A 27,500-nucleotide genomic window follows, 5' to 3' on the forward strand; every position below is an offset into this window, starting at 1 on the left:
CTGTTTCTGCCTGTCCTCAGTAAAGCAGCACTGTAAGACTGTTATTTCTCTCCACTGTATTCTGCCTGTAGTCTTGACTCTTTGCATGCAGTGTGTGGGGATTCTGTCCACCCATAAAGAAGAAGTACTCATTAAAGTCAGCTAAATGCTTTGCAACAAAGCCCAGTGTTTGTTCTGGACGCACCAAATACAGAACTGGATGAATGACACAAATTTGAATGCACTTTATGGGGAATGATGAAAAAGGAAAGCACTATTTTTTTCTGCAGCATCTCATTAGTGTAATATACAGTTTTCATGAAAGGAGAACATTGATGTCTTTAGATGGAGTCTATTTGTGGAGCTCGCTCTCTTTCTCTCTCTCTTTCTCTCTCTCTGTCACTCTTTCTCTCTCTCTTTCTCCCTCCCACTCTCTATTGCCCTGTTTCCAGATCCTTCCACGGCGTCCCCATAATGGCCTTATATACTGTATCTGTATGTGTATCTGGTAGTGGCAGTCAGTGTGCTGTAGCATCCGCTTGTCCCCTTGGACCGCCTCAGTGCCCCCTGTCATCACGAGGTCACTCTGGAGGAAACAGAGCTCCTGCTCTGTGCATACAGATGCCCGTGTGTGTTGAGTACAGTGAAGCCGGACACAGCTCGCCCAGTTACTATAGCTTATTCTGGAACAGATGGGGCTTGGACGCACGCCAGAACTGAGCCTGTTTGGGGCCTGATACATACAGAGGTCAGATGCTGTCTGGAATAGGCTGACCCACTTAGAAGCAACCACAAACTGATGTAGTGTGTACTAGGATCATTATGATGCTACATTTATTGCCAAAAGAAACCAGCTAGCTAGAAAGGCAAGCTAGCAAATAATTGTTAGCTTTTAGATAGTTTGCTTAACTTAGCTTGCTTTTTCCTACAAAATAAGTACTTGCTGCAACTGTAATGATATACGACACAAAGTGTTTATTGGTATGCCACTGTCTGTCTCTACCTTGTATGCCCTTCACAGAATTTGACCTTCATGTTTGACCTTTTAGTTCCTGTAACAGGCATGAATATGGACACTGACTACAGTTCCGAGAGAGAAGTTAGACATACAGATAGATATATAAGGGATAATGTATAGAACGCTGGTCATTATTGGAAAATAAGTCCCGACAGGGTGATCAGGACAGGGTCTTGCTTCGTCCTGAAGGGACTTATTTTCCGATAATGACCGGTGTTCTATACATTATCCTGCTTATTACACGGCTACTTGCCAAAATGAAAAAATAAACTCCACATGATATAACTCTTTACATTTATTTGTTACCGTTTCCTCAAACAAATAGTTCACAACACACACTGAACTTGAATCAAACATTCTTCAGAACACAGCAGATCAACGGTCTGCCCTCACTTTTGAATGAAGTTCCATAGCAAGAAGTGACTGGACTACTTGCGGTATGAAAGATGTGAATATGAAGCACAAAACCCATTTTCCTTGACAGCGGTCTGTTATACTTAACAACGGTCTTTTGTCGAGAAATATCAGACCACCGAATGTTGGAAGGGGCCCATTCAAGTGAATGGAGTATTCTGCAGCATTATGAAGAGCCGTGTGATAAACAGAGATAGAGAACGCTGGAAAGCCTTGAGAGTGAGGGCAGCACAGAGAGTCTAAAGACATGAGCTGCCATTCCTGACACCTGATTGAAGGTCTGAGCCACTGAGGTAGAGAGAGCTGGTGTTTACTGGTTTGGCCCAGATCAGGATCACATCTTCTCCATAACCTATTGCTTGGTACCTATCATGAGAATGGCTTGCATGCATGTGAACGTCCTGTGTGTGTGTGTGTGTGTGTGTGTGTGTGTGTGTGTGTGTGTGTGTGTGTGTGTGTTTGGGCTAGAGGGATAGATTGAGATTGGTGGGTGTTTTGGGGTGATCGTGAACCCTGCCTGGCCTTGCTAAGCATAGAGGCATAGAGATGAAAAGGAGGCCAAGGGAGAATTTAGTGGGTGCCGCTTCTCCCCTGGAGCACATAGTCTCCAGATAGTCTTTCAGAGGGATCAGCCAGGCAAGCTCTTTACTGCCACCACTACCTGTCTGACCCACCTTGTCTGAAATCCTATAGTGTGTGTGGGTGTATGTGCTTGCTTTTGCGTGTGTGTTTGTGTCTGTGTGTGTGTGTATGTCTCTGGTCTCTGGTTACGGGGCAGTTGAGCAGGTGTGTGTACAAGTGAGTGGGTGGGTTGTACATTTTGTGTGTACGTCGGACGTATATTGCATGGATGTAAATGTGGGTCAGGGAATGGCTATATTTCCTTTGAAACTGTAATAGCCTTGATGTTCATGAAGTAAAAGTCAAGTGCCTTCCACTCTGCACCAGTTATAGACTTATACACCCTTGATGTCAAATTAAGGCACCATCTTATATAATATATATAAGACACCTTAAATTACATACGTTTAACACAGTAGCCCTAAATACAATATAACTGTATGTAATTTTATAGGAGCATACCTATCATATGAGGGAAATATATTACATATTATGGAGTGTAACTCAGAAATGGTCTCAGAAAGGTCAATGTTTTAATACTGCACTGCAAGACAGACTAGTCTGTGCTTTGTGAAATACTCAGATTGGCTGTGAATGAAATCGTAACTGCTGTGCTTTGGGATCAAATACCGCAGTGAAAGCTGAAAGGCCCACCTGGCAGTCTTTGCTTTCAGTGTTGCCAGTCTGAGTGAGATATTAAAGACAGAAAGATCAAGAAGAACAGGTCTGTTTTCTCATTCATTAATGTTTCTCCATCTCTGTTGTTCTTCAGACCAGTGTAGTTTAGTTAGCTGTAGTAAATATACTGTGATGTAGTAGTTAGCTGTAGTGGGTATACTGTGATCAACCCCAAATATTGATACGTATCCTTGCCTATTTTATGTGGGTATACTGAGATGGTGATGCTTTTTAAGTGGGTATACTGCGTCCGCGTATCACGTCGACTACACCACTGCTTCAAACCAAGTTACAGACACTGGAGTGATCACAATGGTGTTAACATAAGATCTCCTGCAGTAATGGGTTCTGACTGACCAAGAAAACAGGCCCCCTCAAGCTGAAGGCTTGACCTGGGAGTGGACTGGACTTGCAGAATCCAGGCCAAGTCAGTGTCGGTTCCACTATCGTATCCTACAATAACATGGGTTTCAGTCTCCAGCGAGAGCTTTCCCAACTTTGTCTTGTGTTTTTCTTCCCTGTTTGTGTTAGTATTGCTCTCTCTCTCTCTCTCTCTCTCTCTCTCTCTCTCTCTCTCTCTGTCCCTCTCTCTCTCTCTCTCTCTCTCTCTGTCCTCTCTCTCTCTGTAAAGTGGAGGTGATTAAGGGCAGCACCACTTCAGTGCTTCAGTGACATTTAACCACAAAAAAAGAGGGAGAGAAAAAGACTTGGGTTGGGTAGAGGCCAGCTAGCTGATGGCAGACTGGCAGGGAAGGTGCCCTTTCTCTGGGGGGGTGCCAAGCACGTTGTCAGGTCCCTCCTCCACAGGTCTTAGCCACCCATTTCACTTAGGACAGCTGCCAGCTCCTAGGGCTTGTGCCTTTTGTTCTGATTGGTACGTAACTGTCTCCCCCCGTGTCGCAATCCATCTACCTGTTTACCTTACTTTCCCTTATTCTCTCTCTCTCTCTCTCTCTTTCTCTCTCTCTCTCTCTGTCTCTCTCTCTCTTTCTCTGTCTCTCTCTCTCTTTTGCTGTCTGTCTAACTGGAGTCAAGGATTAGCGTTAAATATGTTTATGTTACCGATAACATCAGTTTTTGGGGTTTTTTTCCACACAAAAGATCCTCGAGCCATAAGACGGTTCAATTAAGTGGTTTTGAAATCAAAGTCTCTCTCTCCCTCTCCCTCTCTCCCTCTTCCTCTCTCTCTCTCTCTCTGTCTCTCTATCCTCTCATTAATTATGCCAGTTAAGGCGCCATGCCTAAGTGCTACATGGAATTGATTAGACACACTACTGAGACGCCACACCCCACCCCAAAACACACACACACACACACACACACACACACACACACACACACACACACACACACACACGCACACACACACACACACACACACTGACTCACAGACAGTTTCACAGTGAGAGGCTCCATTCACTTCTCTGTGTCAGCAAATTGTTGATGGGCATGGGTGGCTATCTCACTTGAGCAGTGGACAGTGTTGCTGTTCTTCACTGTGTAGCATGTGGACCTCACAGTTTGGGACACCTCTTAAAGGAATTATCCGGAGTAAAATGCACTTTAGATCAATTTACGGATGATTGGGAGTACATACGTTGAGTTGACATCCAAATCATGTCATTCGGATGTGTTTTGAGAAAGTTCGATGTTACCGTTTTTAGTCAAAGCTCGTTAGCGTGGAAGTGAGAAGGGCATATTATTTCGCTGCTACAAAACGCTATTTTTATACTTCTTCTACAGTTCCAAACAACATTGCACTTACGTGGTAGTGAGTAGAGGGTCCCTAAAGCCAAACCGAAGTATCCCGAGGTCTTTATGTGGTCGGATAGAGAGTCCAGAATAAATTTCATCAAGCCAGTACCTTTCCGGAAATGTTGCTGCAGCTGGCATCTTTAGGGGAAAGTCCGTAGGACACAGGGCAGGTCTTTGGTAGCCCCGTATGAGGATGCAAAGTCATCACTGGTGCAGTTGGATTCATTTACCACCGTCTGAAATGTTTGCTGTGTTTTTTATTTGCTTTTCTTGTCTTTTCTCTCTTTCTCTCTCTCTCAAGCTACTGTGCAAGTACACAAAACGTTGATATGTAAAAACACACAAAAGCAACTTTGATATGTTCCTCCCTGCCCGAGACTCAACAGGGGCACAAATCAATTTTAGGCGTGTGTGTGTGTGTGTGTGGCACTGATGAATGAAGTGATTTTAATAATTCAAAACTGGTTACAGGCAAGGAAAATAGAGAAGAAAGACAAGCAATCTGTTCCATCTGCAGCACCCCCCCCCACACACACACACACACACACACATACACCACCCCACCTCACCGTTCCCCTGATTAAAAAAACATGTCACGGAGCATATGAACTCATGATTTATCCGTCTAGTATTCCTGTGGTACTTTTACTGCAGTGTCTAAGCACAGACTGGAGACAGCGGCCTCCCCTTCTCTCTCACATAAGAGATGGGCTGACATGATTTAGGGCAGGCTGAGTGGTCAGACTGATAGCTTGCCTTCCCCTCCCCCGTGGTTGAGGGATTTAGGAGAGAAACACTGAAGCTGTCCTTCTGCTTGAGTGACATGTTTTACCTGATGTAATTTAATTAGGCCCTGACATCCTTTTTGGCACCTTCTTAAGTGTCTTGATATCTTTTTTGGCACCCCTTGATGGTTTCTCTCTCTCTCTCTCTATCCCTCCCTTTCCAGAACATTCCTTGGTGTACTCCGAGTACAGGAACTCACTGTCTCATAGATAATGTCTGTGGTGAAACACATTATGGGCTGTCACCTTAAACACTGACAGTTTTTTTCTCTTCTGCTTTTAGAGGCCTCGGGTTTCTGTTGTGTCTTAGTGTGTGTTTGTGCATGTCTGAGTGTGTGCATGTATGTATGTGTGTGTGTTGTGTCTGAGTATGTGTATGTGCATGGTTGAGAGTCTCTGTCATGACAGTATGTGTGTATGTGTGTGGTTGAGAGTCTGGTGTGTGTCTGAGTGTGTGTGTGTGTGTGTGTGTGTGGGGGGTGGTGACTCAGACAGTAGATCATGAGTGATCAGTGCTAATTACAGTGACAGACTCACATCCATCAGATGGCCCTGTGGAGGCCACATGTGTGATTTGGCGATGGCTGACGCAGCTACAGGCTCAGGGGGGTGGAGGTTACTGTGAGGGCGGAGGTAGTTAGCGCCAGGGTCAGTGTCAACACCTCTCCACTTCCCCTCATGGGCGTTTTATGTTATAGTAAAGGGGCTAACAAACACACACACACACACACACACACACACACACACACACACACTGTCACACTCATATGCATGCACACACATACATAGACTCACAAAACACAAAAACCCATATACATCTACACACCACAGACTCCGTCACACACAGGCACACACTCTCTCATGCAAATACACCCCACAGCCACAAACACACACACACACACACACACACACACACACACACTGTCACACTCATATGCATGCACACACATACACACAGACTCACAAAACACAAAAACCCGTATACATCTACACACCACAGACTCCGTCACACACAGACACACACACTCTCTCATGCAAATACACACACACACACACACACACACACACACACACACACACACACACACACACACACACACACACACACACACACACACACACACACACACACGTTAATAGTCCACAGTGATGCATGTCCACACTGCCTGCAGGCAACAGGAGACTGCGGTGGATGGGGTTGCCATGGTGAGGTAGCGTTTGTCTCAGTTACAGTGAGGTGTGTGTCTGCCTCGCCCCAGCGCTGTCTGGCACCAGCTAAATACCTGCCTGCCATTTTTTACACTCCTGGATGCCTGGTGGTCAGACTCAGTCCATGGCCTCATAACATAAAGACCCAGCATTTATCTCCTCCTTCTGAGGCCTGGGGCAGGACAACACAGATGTCCTCTCTCTGTAGTCACAACAGGCTGAGCAACTCGTGTCTCTCTGTCCCTATTCCACACATCATGCACATCTGTTTAATGTTTCTAATGTTTGTGCCATGTTTTCCTCTCCTCTCATTGGTTCTATTTCTCTGACTCCACTGTCTGACTCCTGGTGGCTCTGGTCAGTTTGTCTCAATTGGTGTGTGTGTGTGTGTGTGTGTGTGTGTGTGTGTGTGTGTGTGTGTGTGTGTGTGTGTCCGTGTGTGTCCGTGTGTCTGTCTGCCTCACACCACCCAAAAACCTGCCATCTTTGAAGTTGTCCACTGCAGTGCAGTCCCTCCTGGACTTCTGTCTGGCTTTATCTCATAACAACCCAACCTTTATCTCCTCCTTTTAACACCAGGGGCCTCACAAGGAAGATGAGTACTCTCATTACTCATCAACACTCATCTGCTTTAGTTCCACTTCCAATGATCTCACTAATTCAGTTCAATTCAATTAATTCAATTTTATTTTATTTGTACAGCACCAATAACAAATTGCTGTGTAGAGCCTGAATCCCCTAACCCTTAAAGGAGTACCGTCACACCAGTGTGACGGGAATGTTGGGAAATGAACGTTCTAAAGAATATCTGGGTTCATTGAATTCAACATAGAATTTTAGAACCTTCAATTGTTGCGGAACTTAGAATGTTCAAAAACCTACACCTTTAAGGGCTAGAGGAGCCCTATGGCAGCAGTGGCTAGGATAAGCGTCTCCAGCAGGGCCCAGCTAGTAAGGGACCACCCATCTGCTTGGGCCGGCTGGGTAGAGATGAAGGGAACAGGGGTGCGTTCCCCAAAACCATAGTTGCTTATACCTGTTAGCAACTTAGTTGGTTGGCAATGGGAAAATGCATTGCAACCAACAAAATTGCTAACTTAGTTAGCAATTATGGTTTTGGGAAACACACCCCAGCTTAGCAAGGGACCACCCGTCTGCTTGGGCAGGCTGGGTAGAGATGAAGGGAACAGGTTCATTCAGGTACACAGCTGCCAGCTTGTAGAGTCTGTGTCATAGAACTCTTTTCTCTCCTTTCTATAACTCCTAATCTCCCTGTTTGAGTCAGAGGCAGTCTGATTCTTTGTCATGTTTGTGTCGGTGATGATGTGTGTGTCTGCCTCGCTCCAGCAAACAACGGCACCATGCACACACACACACACGCACACACACACACTCGCCATCTCTTACCCTCCTCGATGCCCCGAGGGTGGCATTTGCTCTGTACTCTGTGTGCTCCTCTCATAAAGTCTCACATTTATCACACACACACACACACGCACACACACACAGCTCTGAACAACAGAGGCCACAGGCCATGTGCGGATCTGAATGTTTTGGGGTGCCTTGCAGCTTTAAAAAGGATCTATCAGCAAAGTGTCATTTAAAGCAGGCGTTCTATCAGCAGGCTGTGAGTTAGGGCTGCGCAGGTGTGCAGATGCTGGGAATATGATGTCACTTCCTGTGGTCCGTCTCTGTTGATGTCTCCTCTGTACATCAGAATAAGGCTGCAACAGGTCTCAGGGACCACCAGACCTACTAGACATTTCTCCTGCTGTCTGTTTGTGGTTCAATGAAGATATTGCGAAAAGTATTGGTGTATGGAATCTTGGATTATGTGAAGGGGAAAATATGGCTGGATGGAGATTTGAGTTAAGGTATAGACATTGTAAATGACAGACAAGGGAATCTTGAACTCTCTGGCCCCAATAGAACATCCTGCCTGAAACTGAAATGGAAAGTATTGGGTCAGTTCACTTTGCCAGAATGTGTCTCCACCCTGATGTGAGGTACTTTATCTGACAACAGCTGTTTCTCCATATGCAAACATCGGGGGAGAAAAATGGGCTTTAATGCTATCTGATGACTGCAGATCGACTCAACAAGGCACCTCCAAAGCAAGTGGTCCTCATGTCAGCATATAAACAAGACATTTTGGCTAATGGAAGCATGGCTTGTGAAGTGGTTTATCTGTGCCTTTTAAGAGGTTTAGTGCATTTGTTGGGTCAATACAGTGGATGGAATGGAATGAATCTCGGCCCCATACTTTCAGACATTCATAGCAGTTGGATCTGGATTGAACCTGTCCTGGTCTGCTGCACGCCTGTCATCTTAGGGTAAAAGCCTGTTCCGCACTGTTTTCCGAGTTGAGTGTGGTTATGGTCAAGCTCTTCTGTAGTTCTGTGGTGTGTGACCGGCCCGTTTTCTTCCTCTGCAGACCCAGAGTCCCAGAGGAAGCGGACCGTTCAGAATGTTCTGGACCTCAGGCAGAACCTGGAGGACACTATGTCCAGTCTGAGAGGGACCCAGCTCAGCCACAGGTGAGTGGAACCGGTGTTCTCGGTACAAATGCACTATACACATAATTTATGGTATACGTAGTACACTCCTCAGGCAATCACAAACAAACAGACTTTATATAGATAGGTGTGTGTGTGCTCTACACTTTCCTTTTCCAACAAACATAAATACACACACACACACACACACACACACACACACACACACATATCCAGAATCATGTACTAGTATGCATATTCAGACATATAAAAAGCAAGAGCTCAAATACAAGAGAGATACACACACACATACACACACACACACAGTCACAAACACACATTCAGATGTGTGCACTGGTATGCAAATAAAATGAGTGCACAATCCCAGCCAGACACACACACACACACATCAACACAAACACAAACACTTTCAATATATCAATACTGCAGCCCCCTGCTGTGAGTGAATGTGTGCTGGGAAGGGTGCCCATTCAGCTGTCTGAGCACCTGGCCACCACTTTTTACAGCAACAACATTTCTGCTTTATGGCGTCTATTCATTACGCCTGTCCCAGTCGCCCGATGCACCCCCACCCGCCTCTCACACTGGATCCACACCACAGCACACACACACACACACGTAGACAGATACGAGCCCATACCCACACTGAGAGAGGAAAACACAAGAGAACACACTCTCACAGTCAGGCTCTCAATTAGAAGAGCTCTATACTTTTCCATTCCGGACCTCAGCAGACATGCCTTAACGAGTGCAGTGTAGTGTCTTGGGTCTCTCAGATTAAAAGCAAAACAGTAAAAGATAGATAGATAGATAGATAGATACTTTATTGATCCCCAGGGGAAATTCAAGGATTCAGTAGCATACAGACAACACACACACACATTCACTAACAGCAGAAAAAGTACCGTAATTAAAAGTATATAATATAAAAACACAACTAAGCAATAAGGACAGTAGAAGATAAAGAATATACTAAATATACTAAAATACAAATTATACTAACTAACACTTAATCTAAATCAATTCTAAAAACAGTATCCACATAGTGGTAATTAATCGATCAAGAGGCGCTTGCAATGACTGGCTTACACATTGGCAAAATAGAAGGGATAATGGCCGACAAGCAGAGGTGGAAAGTAACGAAATACATTTACTCACGTTACTGTATTGAGTAGTTTTTCTGTGTATTTTGTATTTTTTAAGTAGTTTTTAAAATCGGTATTTTAAATTTTACTTGATTACATTTTGAGTGAAGTATTGTACTTCGCTACATCAAAAATCCCATCCGTTACTTGAGTAAAAAAAAAAGTTAAGACTAACGAAAACAGAAAGGGAGAGAAAAAAAAGTGCGCCCTAAACCATTAGCCTAGTGATAATGATCAGCATGTAGCCTACAACTAATGAATCAAGCTGGCACCATGCAGTCTTTCTGAAAGTTATGGAGATGGAGCTGGATCACGAGATGCATCAGATTAGCCTAACCTATGAAAGTGTATTTTCCGCTATTCCAATGGGTTGTCTTAGTTCGTTTTAGCACCAATGATAGATAGATAGATAGATAGATAGATAGATAGATAGATAGATAGATACTTTATTGATCCTCAAGGGGAAATTCAAGATTGATTGCGGAGATATTCAAGCAAACACCATGGGATTTCGTGTTTTGACGTTTGTGCTCACCTTTCTTTGGAAAGAAGTTTATTAGCAGTTGTTTCCCCTCATTTTGATGTCTCTCCAGCAGCAGCACAACAATAGTGGTCCACTACTAGCGATGCTCAACTAAATAAACAAAAGATAGACTACCTTATGAATCGTGCAGGCGGACTAAACCATTTAGCTCTTTAGCAAGGGAGAGTGAGAGTGACCTTAGACAGTTTTCACTATGTTTTGTATACAAAATCCAGTCAGTCAAACTTTACATTTCGTCTGACATTCATTTTGACATTTAATTTAAAAAATTAAGTTAAAATATTCAGGTAAAATAAATATATGGTGGAAATGAGTATTGAACGCTTACATTTTTTTTTCAGTAATTAGCCTAAACTTCCAGTGAGTCTATTCAAAATTTTTACCACACATTATATTAACACACATAAAAAATCCAAACATAAGAGTTTTGTGTATTAAAGTGGAATGACACAGGAAAAAAGTATTGAACGTGCCTACTGAAATTTCTTCAACACTTTGTGGAAAAGCCTTTGTTTGTAAAGACAGCTTCAAGACATTTTCCTGTATGACAAAATGTATTAGTCGCAGTATCAGGTGTGATTTTGGCCCATTGTTCTAAACAGATTCCAGGGGTCCCTCTTGTGAATCCTGATCTTTAGTTACTTCCAGAACTGTTTAATTGAATTAAATTGAATTGGCTGCCTTCAAGTCTTTTTGGAGCTTTCTCCGAGTGGTCCTTGGCTCTTGGAATTGACTATCCTTCTGACTCCCTGGTAAGAAATATTGCGAGGAGATCCTGTGCAAGGCCGGTTGATGATGCAGTGATGTTTCTTCCACTTGCAGATAATGGCTCCCATGCTGCTTACTGGAAGATTCTGAAGTTTTGAAATGCATCTGTAACCAGTTTCATTGATATGTTTTGCAACAATAAGGTTGCAAAGGTCTTGGGAGAGTTTTTTGCTTTTATCCATCATTAAATGTTTCTTGTGTGACACCTTGGTAATGAAAAACCTTTTTATAGCCCATCGATATGTAGGCTACTAATCAAGCTTATATTAATTTGCACAGATAGAAAGGATAACTACTCTCTAACTACTTACAGATTCCAGCTCGTTCCTTCCCTTTCCTTGCCTTAGTGCTTTTTCTTAGCGTGTTCAATACTTTTTCCCTGTGTTATTCCACTTCATTACACATGACTCTACTTATGGAGTTGTTTGGATTTTTTATGTGTGGGTTATCGGAGTTATTACTAATGCCTGGTGAAAATGTTGTGCCCCCTGTATTCCACTTTTCAAGGGCCCTCTCCTCCATTGGGGCCCTATACTTCCCACTTTCCCCCCCAGTTCGACGCCCTTTAATCTGCTGAACCTTCTGCTCGTTTCCAAATATAAAAAAAACTCTCTGCAACTAAACATTGGGCTGCCTGCCTCAGCTGCTTGTGAGGGCTTTTCAGTTGTGCTGGATTACTGTTCACTCCAAGGATGAGTGCAACTAACTTTGAAAAATCAACTACTGCTCAAACTTAAAGGAGAACTCCGTGATTTTTCACATAGATCTCCATTTCTCAACGTCCTTATCAGGCAAGTACCTCCACTCGGGCGGCCATATTGCAACACTTTTGGGCACTTATCGGGCATCTACTGTATTTGCAGAAATGCGTGTCGCGTGGGCTTCCGACACCAATCTTACTCCAGCAGCGAGATCACAACAGATGATTGGCAATTTATGTCTTCACAGCACACCACATGATTGGCTCAATGTATTCACAACACACCACATGATTGGCTCAATGTATTCACATGTCGACGCTTTTGCCGCGGAAGGGTTGTGATATGTGTAGACAACTGCCATATTGGCGTTACAAACTAACCACATGCATTACTATGGAGGATTTTTTGAGTGCTGGATCTCCTCATTAGAAAGTCTCTGGTAAAACTGGTTGTTCTGGTACACACCACCCCAAAAAAAAGTAACTAAGTAACTTTTACTTAAAGTACATTTTAAATGAACTACTTTTTACTTTTACTTGAGTACATTTTCAGATTGGTATTTTAACTTGTACTTGAGTAATATTTCATCAAGGTATTGGTACTTTTACTTGAGTACAATATTTTCGTACTTTTTCCACCTCTGCCGACAAGGTTACCATTTCCGCATGGAATCTTAGAATATGATGAATCTGCCAAAAAAGACCCAACATACTAGCCTGGCGACGCCCATCTAGATCTCCTTTCAGGGAGATGCTAGTCTGGAACATCATAGTTCACTAAGGTTTCCATCGCTCAGCAGATTATCTGCCCAATAAATTTATTTACAGCAAAGGTAGGCTCACATTGTTCCCTGAGTTTTAACTGTCAGTTTCTCAGTTTGTAAAGTTGTAATAGGTAGTAATAGGTGGAGTAGTAAGTAACGTTATGAATAGGGATGCTCTGATCGATCGGCCGCCGATCATTATCGGCCGATATTCACTCAAAGTAGTTTGATCGGAGCACTCTCTGAAGGCCGACAAGCTAAAGTAGAGCACTCTCTGAAGGCCGATCAGAAGAGCGGATCAGAGCCAAAAAATATCTAGAAGCACTGGTGAGAATGACTTCTAACCACGTAGCCTAAATGTTTTATACAAAATACACCACAACATTGGAAAACATTAGCCTACAAGTGTGAACCATAGAATGACGTTGTGAATGCAGCATAAAACCTAGACTACATGCACCTCAATGTTAGCAGTTTCGCGTAGTCCAGTTAAAGGATTGGCTGGAATATGCTAAATATATTATAGCTGTAGCGAACAGGGACAAAAGCAGCCTCCCGTCATGTTGTCTTCAAAGGTAGGATGCTACTGATGACTTCCATTCGTGCGTGTTTACACCGAATAGCCTACAAGCTAAAGTAGAAAACGAAAGTAACATTATTGCCCCCATCAATGCAGATTAAAGTAAGGATTCCTGTATCATCAAGTAGGCTGCATCTTAATAACAACACCGTAAGATCTGATAAGGAGCTTGCACACTGTTCCAACAAACACCAACAAACTCTGTTGGCAGCTGTTGGAAATAGTCTTTAGAATGTTCATAAAACCAACTGCCAGTCCACACTGTGGTGTCTCCATCCAACTAACGGCAACAAAGACAGACAGCCGGCCCACACTGACCCAACTGTTGTTATTTGTTGGAGTTTGTTGCTGTTTGTTGGAGCAGTGTGCAATGGTACACCATTACGTTACGTTACAATGAACTTTCTTCTCTGAATGAGTATTGGCAGACTATAAAAAAAGAAATCTCACGATAGCCTGTTTCATAAATTTCTTACTACATGAAGGCATAAGGCAAGAAGGCAGTAAAATTTTGTTTTCCCGTAAATGTTGTCAGTCATTCTTAATATTTGCAACTGGTGCATTGGAATGTTTAACTGTTGGCTTTAAATGTTTTAAAAAAAGTTAGTGTAGAGCCCTGCACTTTCTTTCAATGCCCATCCTGTGATCGTGATCGGTAATCGGTATTGGCAGATACTGATTTCATTGATTGGCCCAAAAAACACTGATCAGAGCATCCCTAGTTATCCCTGGAGCATCCGGAGCATCCCTATGAATCCTTGATGGCTGGACCAATGATTTCAAAGTTAAGCTATGTCTACTGTACGCCCATCACCATGCTAGTGTTGGAAAGGCTTCCCAATTGTGAGTGACCAGACTCTATTCACAAGTAAATGAGTTTGGTTTCCAGGCTACCAACACACAGTAGTCCTTGAAATGTCACGGTTTAGATTAAGCACCTCAGGGGCATGCAGATCCTGCTATGGAGTACTGCAGAGGAGAGGAAGACAGATCTGTCTGTGTGTGTGTGTGTGTGTGTGTGTGTGTAGTATATATACTCTTTTGATCCCGTGAGGGAAATTTGGTCTCTGCATTTATCCCAATCCGTGAATTAGTGAAACACACAGTGAACACACAGTGAGGTGAAGCACACACTAATCCCGGCGCAGTGAGCTGCCTGCAACAACAGCGGCGCTCAGTGCAGTGAGGGGTTAGGTGCCTTGCTCAAGGGCACTTCAGCCGCTTCCTACTGGTCGGGGCTCGAACCGGCCAAGTCCGAAGCGCTAACCAGTAGGCCACGGCTGCCCCGTGTGTGTGTGTGTGTGTGTGTGTGTGTGTGTGTGTGTGTGTGTGTGTGTGTGTGTGTGTGTGTGTGTTTGTATCTGCACATTTGATATTCCCTCTTCCTCTCTCCTCATCCTCACCACATGCTATCACGGGCGAACATGCTGAGCGTAGCAACGTTCCGCTGCTCTCGTCCCTTTGATCTCCTCGGCTCTCCCTGCCAGGAGTCCCTAGGAACTCCTGCGCCTCTTCCGAAGAGTGTGATGGCTTTCCATAGCTTAGCTCCGACAGGCGGTTTTCCACAGCGTATCGCTGAGGGCAGCTTTTCCAGAGGTGCACGCTCCTGCAGCCCTAATGTCCAAATTCCCGAGCTGGTAAAACGTTTGGCTCAGTCTGAGCCATAAATCAACGCTCTTCCGCCCAATGAGAAGCTCCGGTGAGGCTGCAAGTTCCTATTTCATTTTAATGGGGTCATCCGCCACAGCAGCCCAAGAACAACACGCCCCAACACTGATATAGACAGCCAGCCCATATAACAGTACAGCAGTTGGCACTGGCCTAGAAACAGCTTCTCAGCAATTACATATCAGTTCCAATTATGCTCCTAGAAGATTCTTGTTTTCCGAGGGTCATTTGTGATACAAACAAATAGCTGGGAAACATAGACAACATCGAAAGCAAGTGACATGCATCCACTCCAGACAGCTGTGAGGAGATCAGAGAAAGCGAGAGGAAAGGCAGGATATGAGGATATTTTTATCCTCCAGCTGAGATGAGAAGCTCAGAATCAGGGCCATATGTGGCAGCAGCTAACGACCATGAAAGGGATGCCCAGACTCCTCAGGCCCGCCTGGCAGATCGATGAGTGCATTTGCTCCTCTTTGAATTTGCTGTAAAGACGCCATATTGTAGACAATCGAACAGGCAATTACAGGCAATCAGAACAAGCTCGGACAATCAAGAGATAGGAAAATTAGTGCCTTAGGTATGAGCTACACCAGGCGCGTAACTGAAGCGGTTTGTTAGCGATGCGTAAAATCCATTTTAGATGAATGGTCTATTTTTTTCGAACGTACGACCCACTGTCACGTCTGGTGTAGCTCAGCCCTTAAAGAGTCTCCTCTGGAAGTGGTGTTACAGGTGTGTCAGTCTGCCTTGCTACGTTGTGGCCCAGTACCAGGCCAGAGGTGGCTTCAACCTGGGAGACACTCAGAGCTGTGCCGCAGCAGCTGATGATTCTTACAGAGGTGCCCAGACTTTTTACAACACCCGGCACATCGATCAGTGCATTCGCTATTCACTGCATTCACACTGACATGTATTCACTTGCACTAAAGCAATGTTCAATATCAGTAATTAGCAGGTGGAAACATGGAAAGCATTCACACCATAGAGCCAGCGAGCGAAGAAGTCCAGAAGGCAGACATGAATGAAGGGGAATGAGTGTACTTTAAACATGTTCCTACTGGAAGACAAATGAGGGCTGCTGTGCCAGATCCCCTTAGTTAGGTACACTGTATGTCAGTCAGATGATGGCCTCATCCAGGCAGAGCTGGCAGCCATGTGGGAGAAGTGTTTGAGGGATGTTCCAAAGCTCTAGGGCACTGGCTAATGATTTCCTCAAGCCATGCCCAGACTCCTGTGGACACCTGGCAGATAGATCATTGCATTCGCTCCTCATCTACTGATATTAATCTGCTGAATCGGCTCATTCACCAACGCCTCCCCTTTTAGGAACACGATCATCATCGTCTCGACTATAAAACCTAATCAGCTCTAATGAACTCCAACGTGTTGAGACGATGCTGCCTGCTGCAGTGTATACTAATACTAATGTGCGGTTGGTCTCTGAGTACAGTGCTGATTTGTGGCCAAAGTCCCAAACTAACGGTGCATGAGATGGAGGAGTGGGGGAGACGTGGAGACAGAGCCACTTTATTTACTGAAGAGCTGCCAACGCTTGGTCTTGGTAGTGTGTGTGTGTGTGTGTGTGGGTGTGTGGGTGTGTGGGTGGGTGTGTGGGTGTGAAAAAAGTGGCTCATTGACAAACGCATGATTCAAAGTAACCATTTATCAGTTAGGGCCGTCTTGTAAAAATGATATACTTGACAGAACATACAAATACAGGGATGTCATGGACTGGGACATACTGCATACAAAATGTGCTTCAATTAAGCAACAATGGCAGTCAAATATTTGTGTTCAGTTGAAAGAGTTGGATGTTATTTTTAATGGTCTGGAATATTTAATTGGTTTTGTATCCATTCTTTTGTACTCATTGGTTTTCTCAATTGCACAATGACAATAAAAGTAAAATTTGATCTATTATTTCACAATAAAATGCATACATTATTATGCATACACACAATGCTTGCACTAGTCATACTGATTGCATTGCAGTCATCACTTCATTAGAGAAGTATGTTAAAACACTAAAATCATCAATCAACATCACATTCTGCACTCGGGTATACTGTAGAACACATGTAGTGGCTATTAGTAGATTTCCTCCCTCGGCAGGAAGTGACCTCAGAGAGCTCTGGATTGCACGCTCCCCGGAGTTCTTCCTGGGGTATTAATAACCCAGTGCCACAGGAAGACATCTTAAGTAGGATGTGTCTCAGTAGGACATGGGCACAGACAGTTTCCATTCAGACGCTGGCTTCGCCATGAGCTGCTGTCTGTGTGTGGGCTGGCTTTGAGGAGGCCTCTGTGCTCTGTGTCCAGGAGGTGTGTGTGTGTGTGTGTGTACATGTGAGAGTGAGTGTGAGAGGTGAGCTGGCCTGCTGTTGTGACAGGCAGCTTTGTTTGGGTTGAATGGTGTGTTGTGGTAATCGGGCTGTGTAGCAGGGCCTGTCAGTTGCTGTGTGCTTTAACGCTTTGGTAGGTGACGGCTATCTGTGGCTTTGCCAGGAGGTTTGGTGTAGCTTGTGTGTGTCTGTGCCCCCCCTTCCCCCCAACCCCAGTGTGTTTCAGCAGTGCAGAGATCCCCTCACATTTAGCCTGCCTCAGTGTTGAGTGAACAGAAACTGCCCTAAATTGCTTGCAATCAGTCACAAACTATTCCTCTGACTGTTGTTTGGCAATAATTAATTACTATCAAGTGTTATTGAGTGGTCATGTTTAATGTCTCAAATTGGGCGAGAATTATATCTGCATATAAATTATATTGCCGCAGTTCTGCTGCTCCTTGCATCATTGGATGACATTCTCTCTGCTGGAGTGCAGAGGCAGAGTGCAGATTTCAGAAGAGTTAGGAGCGTATCAATAACCCATTTGGCAGGAGTGGTGGAATCGGACGCCAGTTTGGAGCCTGATGAGAGCTCTCCGTCTTCCTGGTAAAAATAGCAGACTAGGAGAGACCCGCATGATGGGGAACGCTGAATTATTCACTTAAAACCTTCTGTGTGCAGCACCGGTTTGTGTGTGTGTGTGTGTGTGTGTGTGTGTGTGTGCTTATGCAATCACTAGACTCAGCAGAAGGTTCATACAACAGAGAAAAAGAAAAAGACAGAGAGAGAAAGATAGAAAGAGAGAGAAAGATAAGAGAGAGAGATAGAGAGAGGGAGAGGAAGAGGAAGAGAGAGATAGAAATGAAGAGAGGGAGCAGGCTTTCATCAGCCTGACCTATTTGCAGGTTGTGTGGTCTACTGTTTCCTGAACCTCTCCTGGAGCAGTGTGACTGCAGTACCACAGCGCTGGCTGATTCTCACGCTGCATTTCCACAGGCCTGTGACCTCCTGAGAGGCAGGAACAAGCTGCTGGTTATGGCATGGAGAGATGGGGAGGGATGTGAGAGGCTCTGTTTAATATCGTCTCCAGCGTTTGCTTTTTAGTGAACAGTTAAAGTATTCATGCGGTGTGGCTCCTATGAGCGGCCATATTCCTCGCCTCGTTCACCAAGGACTGGGAGCCAGGACGAGGGAGGGAACGGTTGAAGGAAATGGGTCACTGTAGTCGTTCTGTCAGCTCTCATCACAATGACGGGCCCTCGAAGCGCTCGTTGGCTCCGCCGTGTGTGTGTGTGTGGCCTCTGTCAGGCCTATCATGCTTTCTGCTCCACTGTGCTGTTTCAAATCCCAGCGCTCCGCATTGATGCGACAATGAAAATGTCATTTGTCTATTGTCTCCATCCTTTCCTTCCTCTTTCTCTCTTCCCCTCTGTCATGTCCTTTCTTCTCTTGCTCTTTCTCAGGTGCTCTCTCTATTTCTTTCTCCTCCACTTACACCTTTCTCTCTACCTATCACTCTCTCCCCCTTCTTTTCTCCCTCATTCCCTCCTTCTGACACTCTCTCTGTCTCTTTCTTCCCCCTCTCTCTTCTTATTTATTCTCTGTTTCTTACTCCATCACTCTACTCTATCCTTCTCTCTCCCCCTCCAGCTGTCTGGAGAACAGTGTGTGTTATGACAGTGACATCACTAGCGCCTACAGCCTGTCCAACCTGTCCAGAAACACTGTTTATAATTCATGAGGTATATTCATGTTTATTTATTCCCTCTCTACCTCTTTCTTTCTCTCTCTTGCTCTCTTTCCCTCTTTCCTTCTCTCTCTCTCTCTATCTTTCTCTCTCTTTCTCCCTCTCTCCCTCTCCTCTCTCTCTCTCTCCCTCTAGCTGTCTGGAGAGCAGCGTGTGCTACGACAGCGACGACACCAATGCCCGCAGTCTGTCCAGCCTGTCCAACCGCTCGTCCCCTCTCTCCTGGCGCCACGGTCAGTCCAGCCCGCGGCTGCAGGCCGGGGACGCTCCGTCCTCCACGGGCAGTGGAGGAGTGGTCAGCGGCGGGGGCATCGGGCGTAGCCAGTACACATCCCACACCATGCCCACACGCTGCTCCAGCCGTCTGAGCCACTCCTCCCAGATGGAGCTGATGGAGGGCCTTGATGCTGACCTCAAGTCGGGCTACCTGAGCGACAGCGACCTGCTCGGCAAGAGCCTCCACGATGAAGATGACGACGACAACCTGGCCAACGGGTGGGAACACAGTTACATGTGCTAGTTAGAGAGATATGATGTAAACAAACTGATACATGTACTAGTTAGACAGACATGATGAAGTTATGTGCTATAGACAGATATGATGTAAACAAACAGTTACATGTGCTAGTTAGACAAACATGGTGGTAGAAAACACAGTTACATGTGCTGAATTAGACGACATGGCGGTTTACATGTGCTAGTTAGACAAACATGACGTAACAAACACAGTTACATGTGCTAGTTAGACAGACATGACGGTAACAAACACAGTTACATGTGCTAGTTAGACAAACATGACGTAACAAACACAGTTACACATGTGCTAGTTAGACAAACATGTTACAGTTAGACAGATATGATGTAAAACAAACAGCTGCTAGTTAGACAGACATATGATGTAAACAAACTGATAGTTACATGCCACTGGATTGAATACTAAACATGGCTGGTAGCAAACACAGTTACATGTAGTTAGACCAGACATGGCTAGTTAGACAAACATGGCCGGCAAGAGCCTCCACGATGAAGATGACGACGACAACCTGGCCAACGGGTGGGAACACAGTTACATGTGCTAGTTAGAGAGATATGATGTAAACAAACAGATACATGTACTAGTTAGACAGACATGATGATAACAAACACAGTTACATGTGCTATAGACAGATATGATGTAAACAAACAGTTACATGTGCTAGTTAGACAAACATGACGGTAGCAAACACAGTTACATGTGCTAGTTAGACAGACATGACGGTAACAAACACAGTTACATGTGCTAGTTAGACAAACATGACGGTAACAAACACAGTTACATGTGCTAGTTAGACAGACATGACGGTAACAAACACAGTTACATGTGCTAGTTAGACAAACATGACGGTAACAAACACAGTTACATGTGCTAGTTAGACAAACATGACGGTAACAAACACAGTTATATATTATGTGCTAGTTAGACAGATATGATGTAAACAAACAGCTACATGTGCTAGTTAGACAGACATGAACAAAAGGCAACCTGGCTAACAAGTCAGCATGCCTACAGTACATTTGCTAGTTAGAGACGTAAATAAACAGGCAAATGTTTGATGGCCTCAGTCGTCAGATAAGACGACATTTAGGGATGTGTAGTGAAATAAGAAAGCATGTGCACAAATGCAAGGTTTCAAAGGGACATTCAGAAACAGGTGATGTGGAGTTGATGCTACACTGTCACAGCCCAAGTAACAAGTTACAACACAAGAGGGAGATTTCCATCTGGTTTCAGTGAAGCAAGCCCCTGAAAAAAAGATGTGTATTTCTGATTGGCACGCAGGTGAGAAATACTTTATTGCCAATTACTGTTGGCTGGCCTGTTTCCTCTCTGTCCCTGAGAAGATAAAGACCACTGTAAAGGTGCACTGGGTGCAAACATCACAGCTTTGACATGTATCTGTTGATGTTGACAATGTAGTTTCAAATCAAGCTATGTTTGTTGATGTTGTAAATATGGTAGAGGTTACTTATAGGATGGGAAAGGTGGAATATTGAATGGATTAGAACAGACTCTAATATGCACATTGGATACATATTTAATGTAATTTAATCCAAATGTGCAAAAAATGGCATGCTGATATATTGCACTTTACAGCATTTTAGTGTTTATGTAATATATTACAGTACTATACGGTGAATATTCTGTGATATATTGGATATCCATATGGGGATTAATGTGAAGCCATTTCCCATTTCCTGTGAGTGTAAGGGATTCAGCAGTTAGATGACTCGACATGATTTAGTGCCCCAGGCTGGATTTAAGATTGGCCAGTAAATGGTGTTGGGGGTGGTGTGGTGTAGATGGTGGTCTGTGTGTGCGTGTGCGTGTTTGTGTGATAGGCTACTCTCCATTTAACCCGTTTTCCAAGCCCGCTTGGTGGCCTTTCAGTCAATAGGCCCCTCAGGCTAACTGTATAGTGTGTCCAGGGATGGCCATAAATATGTTAGTCATCTCACTGGCCAGCAACGCTTCCTCAACACTGACCTATGTGCTGGTTAGAGAGGGAGGATGGTTTGATATCAAACTGATATCGAATTATGCACTATAAATGTATTTTACTGCATTTAGTCATAATGGGCTGCATTACAGAAGGCCTCTGGTGCTCAGTGGCACTTAAGCCTTGTAGGGGTGTGGGGTTAGGTGGGACGTAGGGAGTTGGTTGTGTCCAGTGGCTTGGCCTCTGTGTAGTTACTGCGGATTGAATGGCTTTTGAAGTCTTGTGTAGGCTATCACAGCAGTTATCAGAGCCAGAGGGAGGCCTGACTGAGCCTCATGCTGTGGCAGCTCTACAACACTGATCCTCTGGAAAACACAAACAAAACACAAACATAAACATGAAAACAAGAACATAAACATGAAAACAAAAACATAAACGTTAAAAAAACAAAAACATAGGCATGAAATCGTCCTATCTGCTTCCACACAGAACAAAGGGTGAAACTGGAACTGTATCTGTTCCTGAGAGAGGGGGGGGGGAAGGGTTGGTTGTGTTTGTGTTTGTGTTTGGGTATGTGTTTGTGTGTGTCCTTTTAGGCTGAGTTGACCTTGACTAATTATTGTGGGTCTGGCCCCCACTCAGTCGGCCGTGCTCAGCTAGTAGAAAAGCAGGTGGTCAGTCTCACAGGCAGCATCATTAGCTCTGAGTCATTAGACGCCCCCGTCCCTCTGTCTCTCTCTTTCTCTCTCTCTCTTCCTCTCTCATTCAAGTCATTAAGCACTCCCCATTCTTTCCCTTTTCCCTTATACTGTATCACTGTCTCTCTCTTTCATTTGTCCCATTCATCGGCCTCTCCTCTCTTTCTCCGCCTGCTCTGTTTCTCACTGTCTCTTGACACTACAAGTGAAGTCACCACTGACAGCAGCTTGAACAGAGATCACAGATCTGTCCCTTTCACACAGAACACAGATCTGTCTCTTGAACACAGATCACAGATGTTTTTTTAGATCGCAGATTCATCCTCTCATACTCAGTTTTCTTCTCATCCTCCACTTCCTCTCCCTCTCTCCTCCCTCTCCTCTCTCCCTCTCCTCTCCCCTTCTCCTCCTTCTTCTTCATCCTTCTCTTCCTCCTCCTCTCCCCTCTTCTCATTCTTCTCCCTCCTTCTCTTTCTCTCTCCTTCCCTCTCCTCCTCTCCCTCCCTCCTCCCTCTCCTCTCCCTCTGTCCTCCCTCTCGTCTCCCTCTCTCCTCCTTCCTCATTCTTCCTCCTCTCCCTCTCTCCTCTCCTCCTCCTCCTCCTCTCTCTCTGTCCTCCCTCAGTGCAGTGAGATCAGGGAGGGTAGCAGTGGGGAGAGGCAGGGTGGAGCTGGAATCCAGGCCAGCTCTCCAGTGGAGAAGAAGCTGCTTTATCTGTGCACAGCACACTGGAGGGATTTGGACAAGTTCACACTGCAGCATGGCACTGCACAGTGACACACAGAGGGATGACACACACACACACAGAAAGATGATCACACACACAGACTCACACACACACATGTGAACACACACACACACACACACACACACACACACACACACACAAAGATGATCACACACACATGTACTCAAAAGGCAGAGATAATACATACATGCCTGTCACACACACATACACACACACACAGACACACACACACATGCGCGCACAAAGAGAGGGAGAGGGAATGAATCTCTCAGAAGTAAGAGAAGGTCAACGAGGAGAGGCCAGAAAATGAGAATGAGTCCTGAGGCCTCTAGAGCAGCTGAATGAAAATGAGTGGTGACAGGGCCAATACTGAATACTAACCAATGAAATGTGTTTACATAGCTATATAATTACAACTCTCCCATGGTGCTGGGAGTGGTCAGAGAGGAGGCATTGTAGCCTCTACACCAGTGGAGGCTGAGAGTGCTCCTAAATCACGCAGTGGAGAAGGCTCAGGATTAGCAATTAGCCAGGACCGCCAGAGCCAGCTGGAGATGCTTCAGTCGTGTGTCACGTCCAGCTAACACCCAAGTAACACCCCCAGCCCCCAGCCCCCGCCTTATAAACAGGCTCCCTCTTGCCATCCCAGCCCTTCATCCAGTGCCAGCCCAGGCTAGAGAGAAGCGAGCTGTTAAACAAAATTGTTGTCATTCTTCTATAAGAATTCTGTGCTCTAATAATATGCTATTGTTACACATTTGGTAGAATGCCTTGATTCAGAATTACATTCTCAAGCAGAACTTTGTCCCATAAAGTTTTATGTGCTGTTAGTCTCTGATAAAAGCATACATTATGTTGAATTGTCTAAACATTAACACAAACAATTATATTGTGCATTGTACTGTACTCCTTCATACATTATGGGTCAGCTTCACCTTAGTTTTGCGTACACAAATTAAGCTTAGTTCTAGACTAAAAGCTCATTTCTAGTGGACATCTTCTTTGAGGGTCTCTTGTAATCTAGGACTAGGCTTAAAATGCATGGGAAACTTGCCCAATACATTGTTTAATAGTATTAACACATTTATGACTTCAATGTAAATGTTGGGTTTTGCCAGCTCCTAAATACACAGTTTATTTATGTAATAGCAGCATATGGAATGCATTGGGACGTGTTGAACAAACAATGGGGTCATCAGGTTGGTCACCATGGTAGCCACCTGTCCTAGTGAGGTTGCCATGGTAGCTATCACTGGTTAGCGGTGATGACACACACACACACACACACACACACACACACACACACACACACACACACACACACAGCTTGTTGCGCTCCCTCCTCAGCCCCAGTTTTTGATCCAGCCTGGTGCTTTGATCTCTCCCTGAGATGCCAACGCCTCTCTCTGCTTCACCAAGAAGGCCATCAAGCCAGGGAAGCTAGACTGAATTATTAAACCTCCTTGCATAAGCGTCGCAGAACTGCTGCGTTTCTCTTCTTGGAGAGAGGAAGATGAGGAAGTGGAGCCCGTGTAGAACATACTAGAACGTACTATCTATTTGTTGAATATAAAACACTGCAGCTGCACCTTGCCTTCTCAGCTGTGCTAAAGTCTGAGTTCGCCGGGCTGATTCTACCACCCCAGCTCGATGGCCCCCGCCCTGCTTGCTGGTGGATGTTTAGCCCCAGGGGTCCTGGTTTCCCAGGAAGTGTTGCCAGGGCGACCATTAGCACTTGTGAGGGGCGTGCAGTGTGCCGTCTGCTCTGAGGTCAGATGAAACAGCCCGTCATCTCTGAGACTTTGGCTCAGCTCGCCGCAATGCGCCTCAGTGGCCCTGTCTGCAGCAGAGCCCCAGATAGAGCTCCAGGCCACAGTGAGGACATACAGTATAGGGGCTGTGTCAGGTGGCTGCAGATGCTTATCCTTTTAGGTGCAGCAATAATTGTTGGGGTTAAATTGACCTTGCTTTCATATGGTGATGAAGATACAGTAATAATAGTAATAATCAGTTTTTAAACATAATAGTTAAGGTGTTTGCAGGATGCTTTATAGTTTATTTTCTGTATTAAAAGTAGCCTACACGTTAACGCCAAGACAGAGATTAGTGGTTGTGTGCTGATGATGGGACATGGGAGACTCGTCTTCATCACTCTCGAGTGCTCCCTGATGAACACTTCTGTCCCTGGCCAGCTGACTGTGGTAGTCAACACACACACACACACACACACACACACACACACACACACACACACACACACGCACACACACACACACACACACACACGGACACACACACACACACACACATGGACACACACACACACACACACACACACACACACACATACACAGCCAGTGGTCTGTGATAGCCCCCAGCTTGACTTCAGGAAGAAGTAATGTATTAAGCATGAGTATCACACCTACAGTACCTGCAAGTTCATCCCCATGGCTGACTGCTCTACTCACCAAAAGGACAAAAACACTAGCGCTAAGCTGGTCGAAAACAATTATCCTGCACCATTTGTGTGTGTGTGTGTGTGTGTGTGTGTGTGTGTGAGAGAGAGAGAGAGAGAGAGAGAGAGAGCGATAGAGAGATGGAGAAAGAGGGGAGAAATAAACACCTTTCAAAAATCCCCTTTGTAACCATGGTAACCTGCCACCGAGAGTGAATGGACGAAGAGGTGAATTCTCCGCTCCTAGTCTCCCATCATCCCTCCTCAATCAATTTCCCACCCGTTATTGAAGACATGGGACAAAGCCCTGGGCTAGATGAAATTATCTGCGGAGGGAGGGCCATGTCTGCGCTTCAGATAGCAGTCCTGGTCTGACACAGTCAGCACCACAACATAGCAGGACCATACTGTACCTGTACTACCAGAGGTTGTTTGCAACCGGATTGATTGAAATTTGAAAGAAATCGACTTAGGTGCTCAGAAGTTCAATGGAATGTTCAAAGAAAAAAAGCGATCCAAGGCACTTGAACTTCGCGCACAGAATATTTTATTTTAATATTTTTATGGCTATCTTATTGAATTGCTGTATTGACACTACTCAAGGATACATATTCTTTGCAAATGAATAATATATGCAGACCTTTATCCAGGAGACTTGTGCAGTATTTGTCAAAAGGTAAATAAATGTGGATGTGTGAGCTTTTGGCTACTTCCCTAATCCAGAATCCAGACACATGAAAAAGAACAGAAATGGACTAAAGACTCGAGCTCTCAGATGATGTGGACTGACTGGACTGTATTGCAGAAGCTAATGATTTATGTTGTTAATGCGCCTACCGTAATGTAGAATGCTGAGGACGGCATCTCCAAAGGGGCTGCAGGGGGTCAATAGAAAGAGGGGGGAAATAAAGCCTCCATGTTGGAGGAATAGTGCCTGACGATCGATCGCTCACTCCCTTTGGCCGCTTCCCCCGAGCGCACAATCAAGTCTGGCCTAATCCTCTGTGTCAGGGGAACTGACCCTTCTCTACCTGTGCCTCAGGAAGCAGCGAACGCCACACACAGCCAGCCTTCACTGCATTGGCCACCTGGGTTTTAATACACAGGCCTGTGTGTGTGTGTGTGTGTGTGTGTGTGTGTGTGTGTGTGTGTGTGTGTGTGTGTGTGTGTGTGTGTGTGTGCACGTTTACCTGATGTCTACATTTATCTGGTAATTTATTGATGTATAAAGGTGCAGTCAGCAATTACGCAGGAAGTCACATTTGTTTATATTTATGTTTGTACTTAAATTTATTAGCACATGCTTTTTTTCCAAAACAATGTCCATTATATTTTAACCAAGAAGCACAAAACACACTAGAGAGGTAGCTCACCCCTCTCTTCAGTATTTAGTATATGCGCTTGAAATCGCGTACGATCGCTGACTGCACTTTTAACGTGACTAACAGTAGGATACAAATTCTCATTCTTGGGCTTTCAGGGTAACGAGCCTGTGGTCTTGGTGGCGTCACCCTCTTACTCTAAAAGTTATTGTACCAGCCGATCCACAGGAGCCCTGCAACTGTTGTGGTCTGGGCCTCGTCTGGTTGAGATCCAACTAATCCAACTCAGCCTAAACTCCTCTACAGACTCAGCATCAATTTGACCATCTAGACTTTTCCATTCAGGATTCAGTTCAGCTCTCAGCTTTCCGATCGGCTTTCAAATGAAGCTTCATTATACTCTCTTGCACCAAACATGCTGGTGAGAGATGCTGTCAAGTAATGAGAGCGCAATGAGACCCTCTCATTATCTCTGAATACTTAATCCCTCTGGTACAGGAGAATGGAAACACTGATATGTGTTTGTGTGGGCATGCCAGTTGTTGTGTGTGCGTGCGTGTGTGTGTGTGTGTGTGAGTGAGAG

General features: G+C 44.8%; 1 protein-coding gene across 12 annotated transcripts in view; it reads left to right on the forward strand.

The window, feature by feature from the left end:
• nav1b (neuron navigator 1b) overlaps positions 1–27,500 on the forward strand; it is a 118,222-nt gene that overhangs the window by 22,109 nt on the left and 68,613 nt on the right. For all 12 annotated transcript variants that reach the window (XM_048254488.1, XM_048254477.1, XM_048254483.1 and 9 more), the window contains 2 exons: positions 8,894–8,996; positions 19,354–19,713. In XM_048254488.1, coding sequence (XP_048110445.1) covers positions 8,894–8,996; positions 19,354–19,713 — 463 coding nt within the window. The remainder of the gene's footprint in view (positions 1–8,893; positions 8,997–19,353; positions 19,714–27,500) is intronic.

The sequence above is a fragment of the Alosa alosa genome, chromosome 10 (assembly GCF_017589495.1).
Source record: "Alosa alosa isolate M-15738 ecotype Scorff River chromosome 10, AALO_Geno_1.1, whole genome shotgun sequence".
NCBI lineage: Eukaryota > Metazoa > Chordata > Actinopteri > Clupeiformes > Clupeidae > Alosa > Alosa alosa.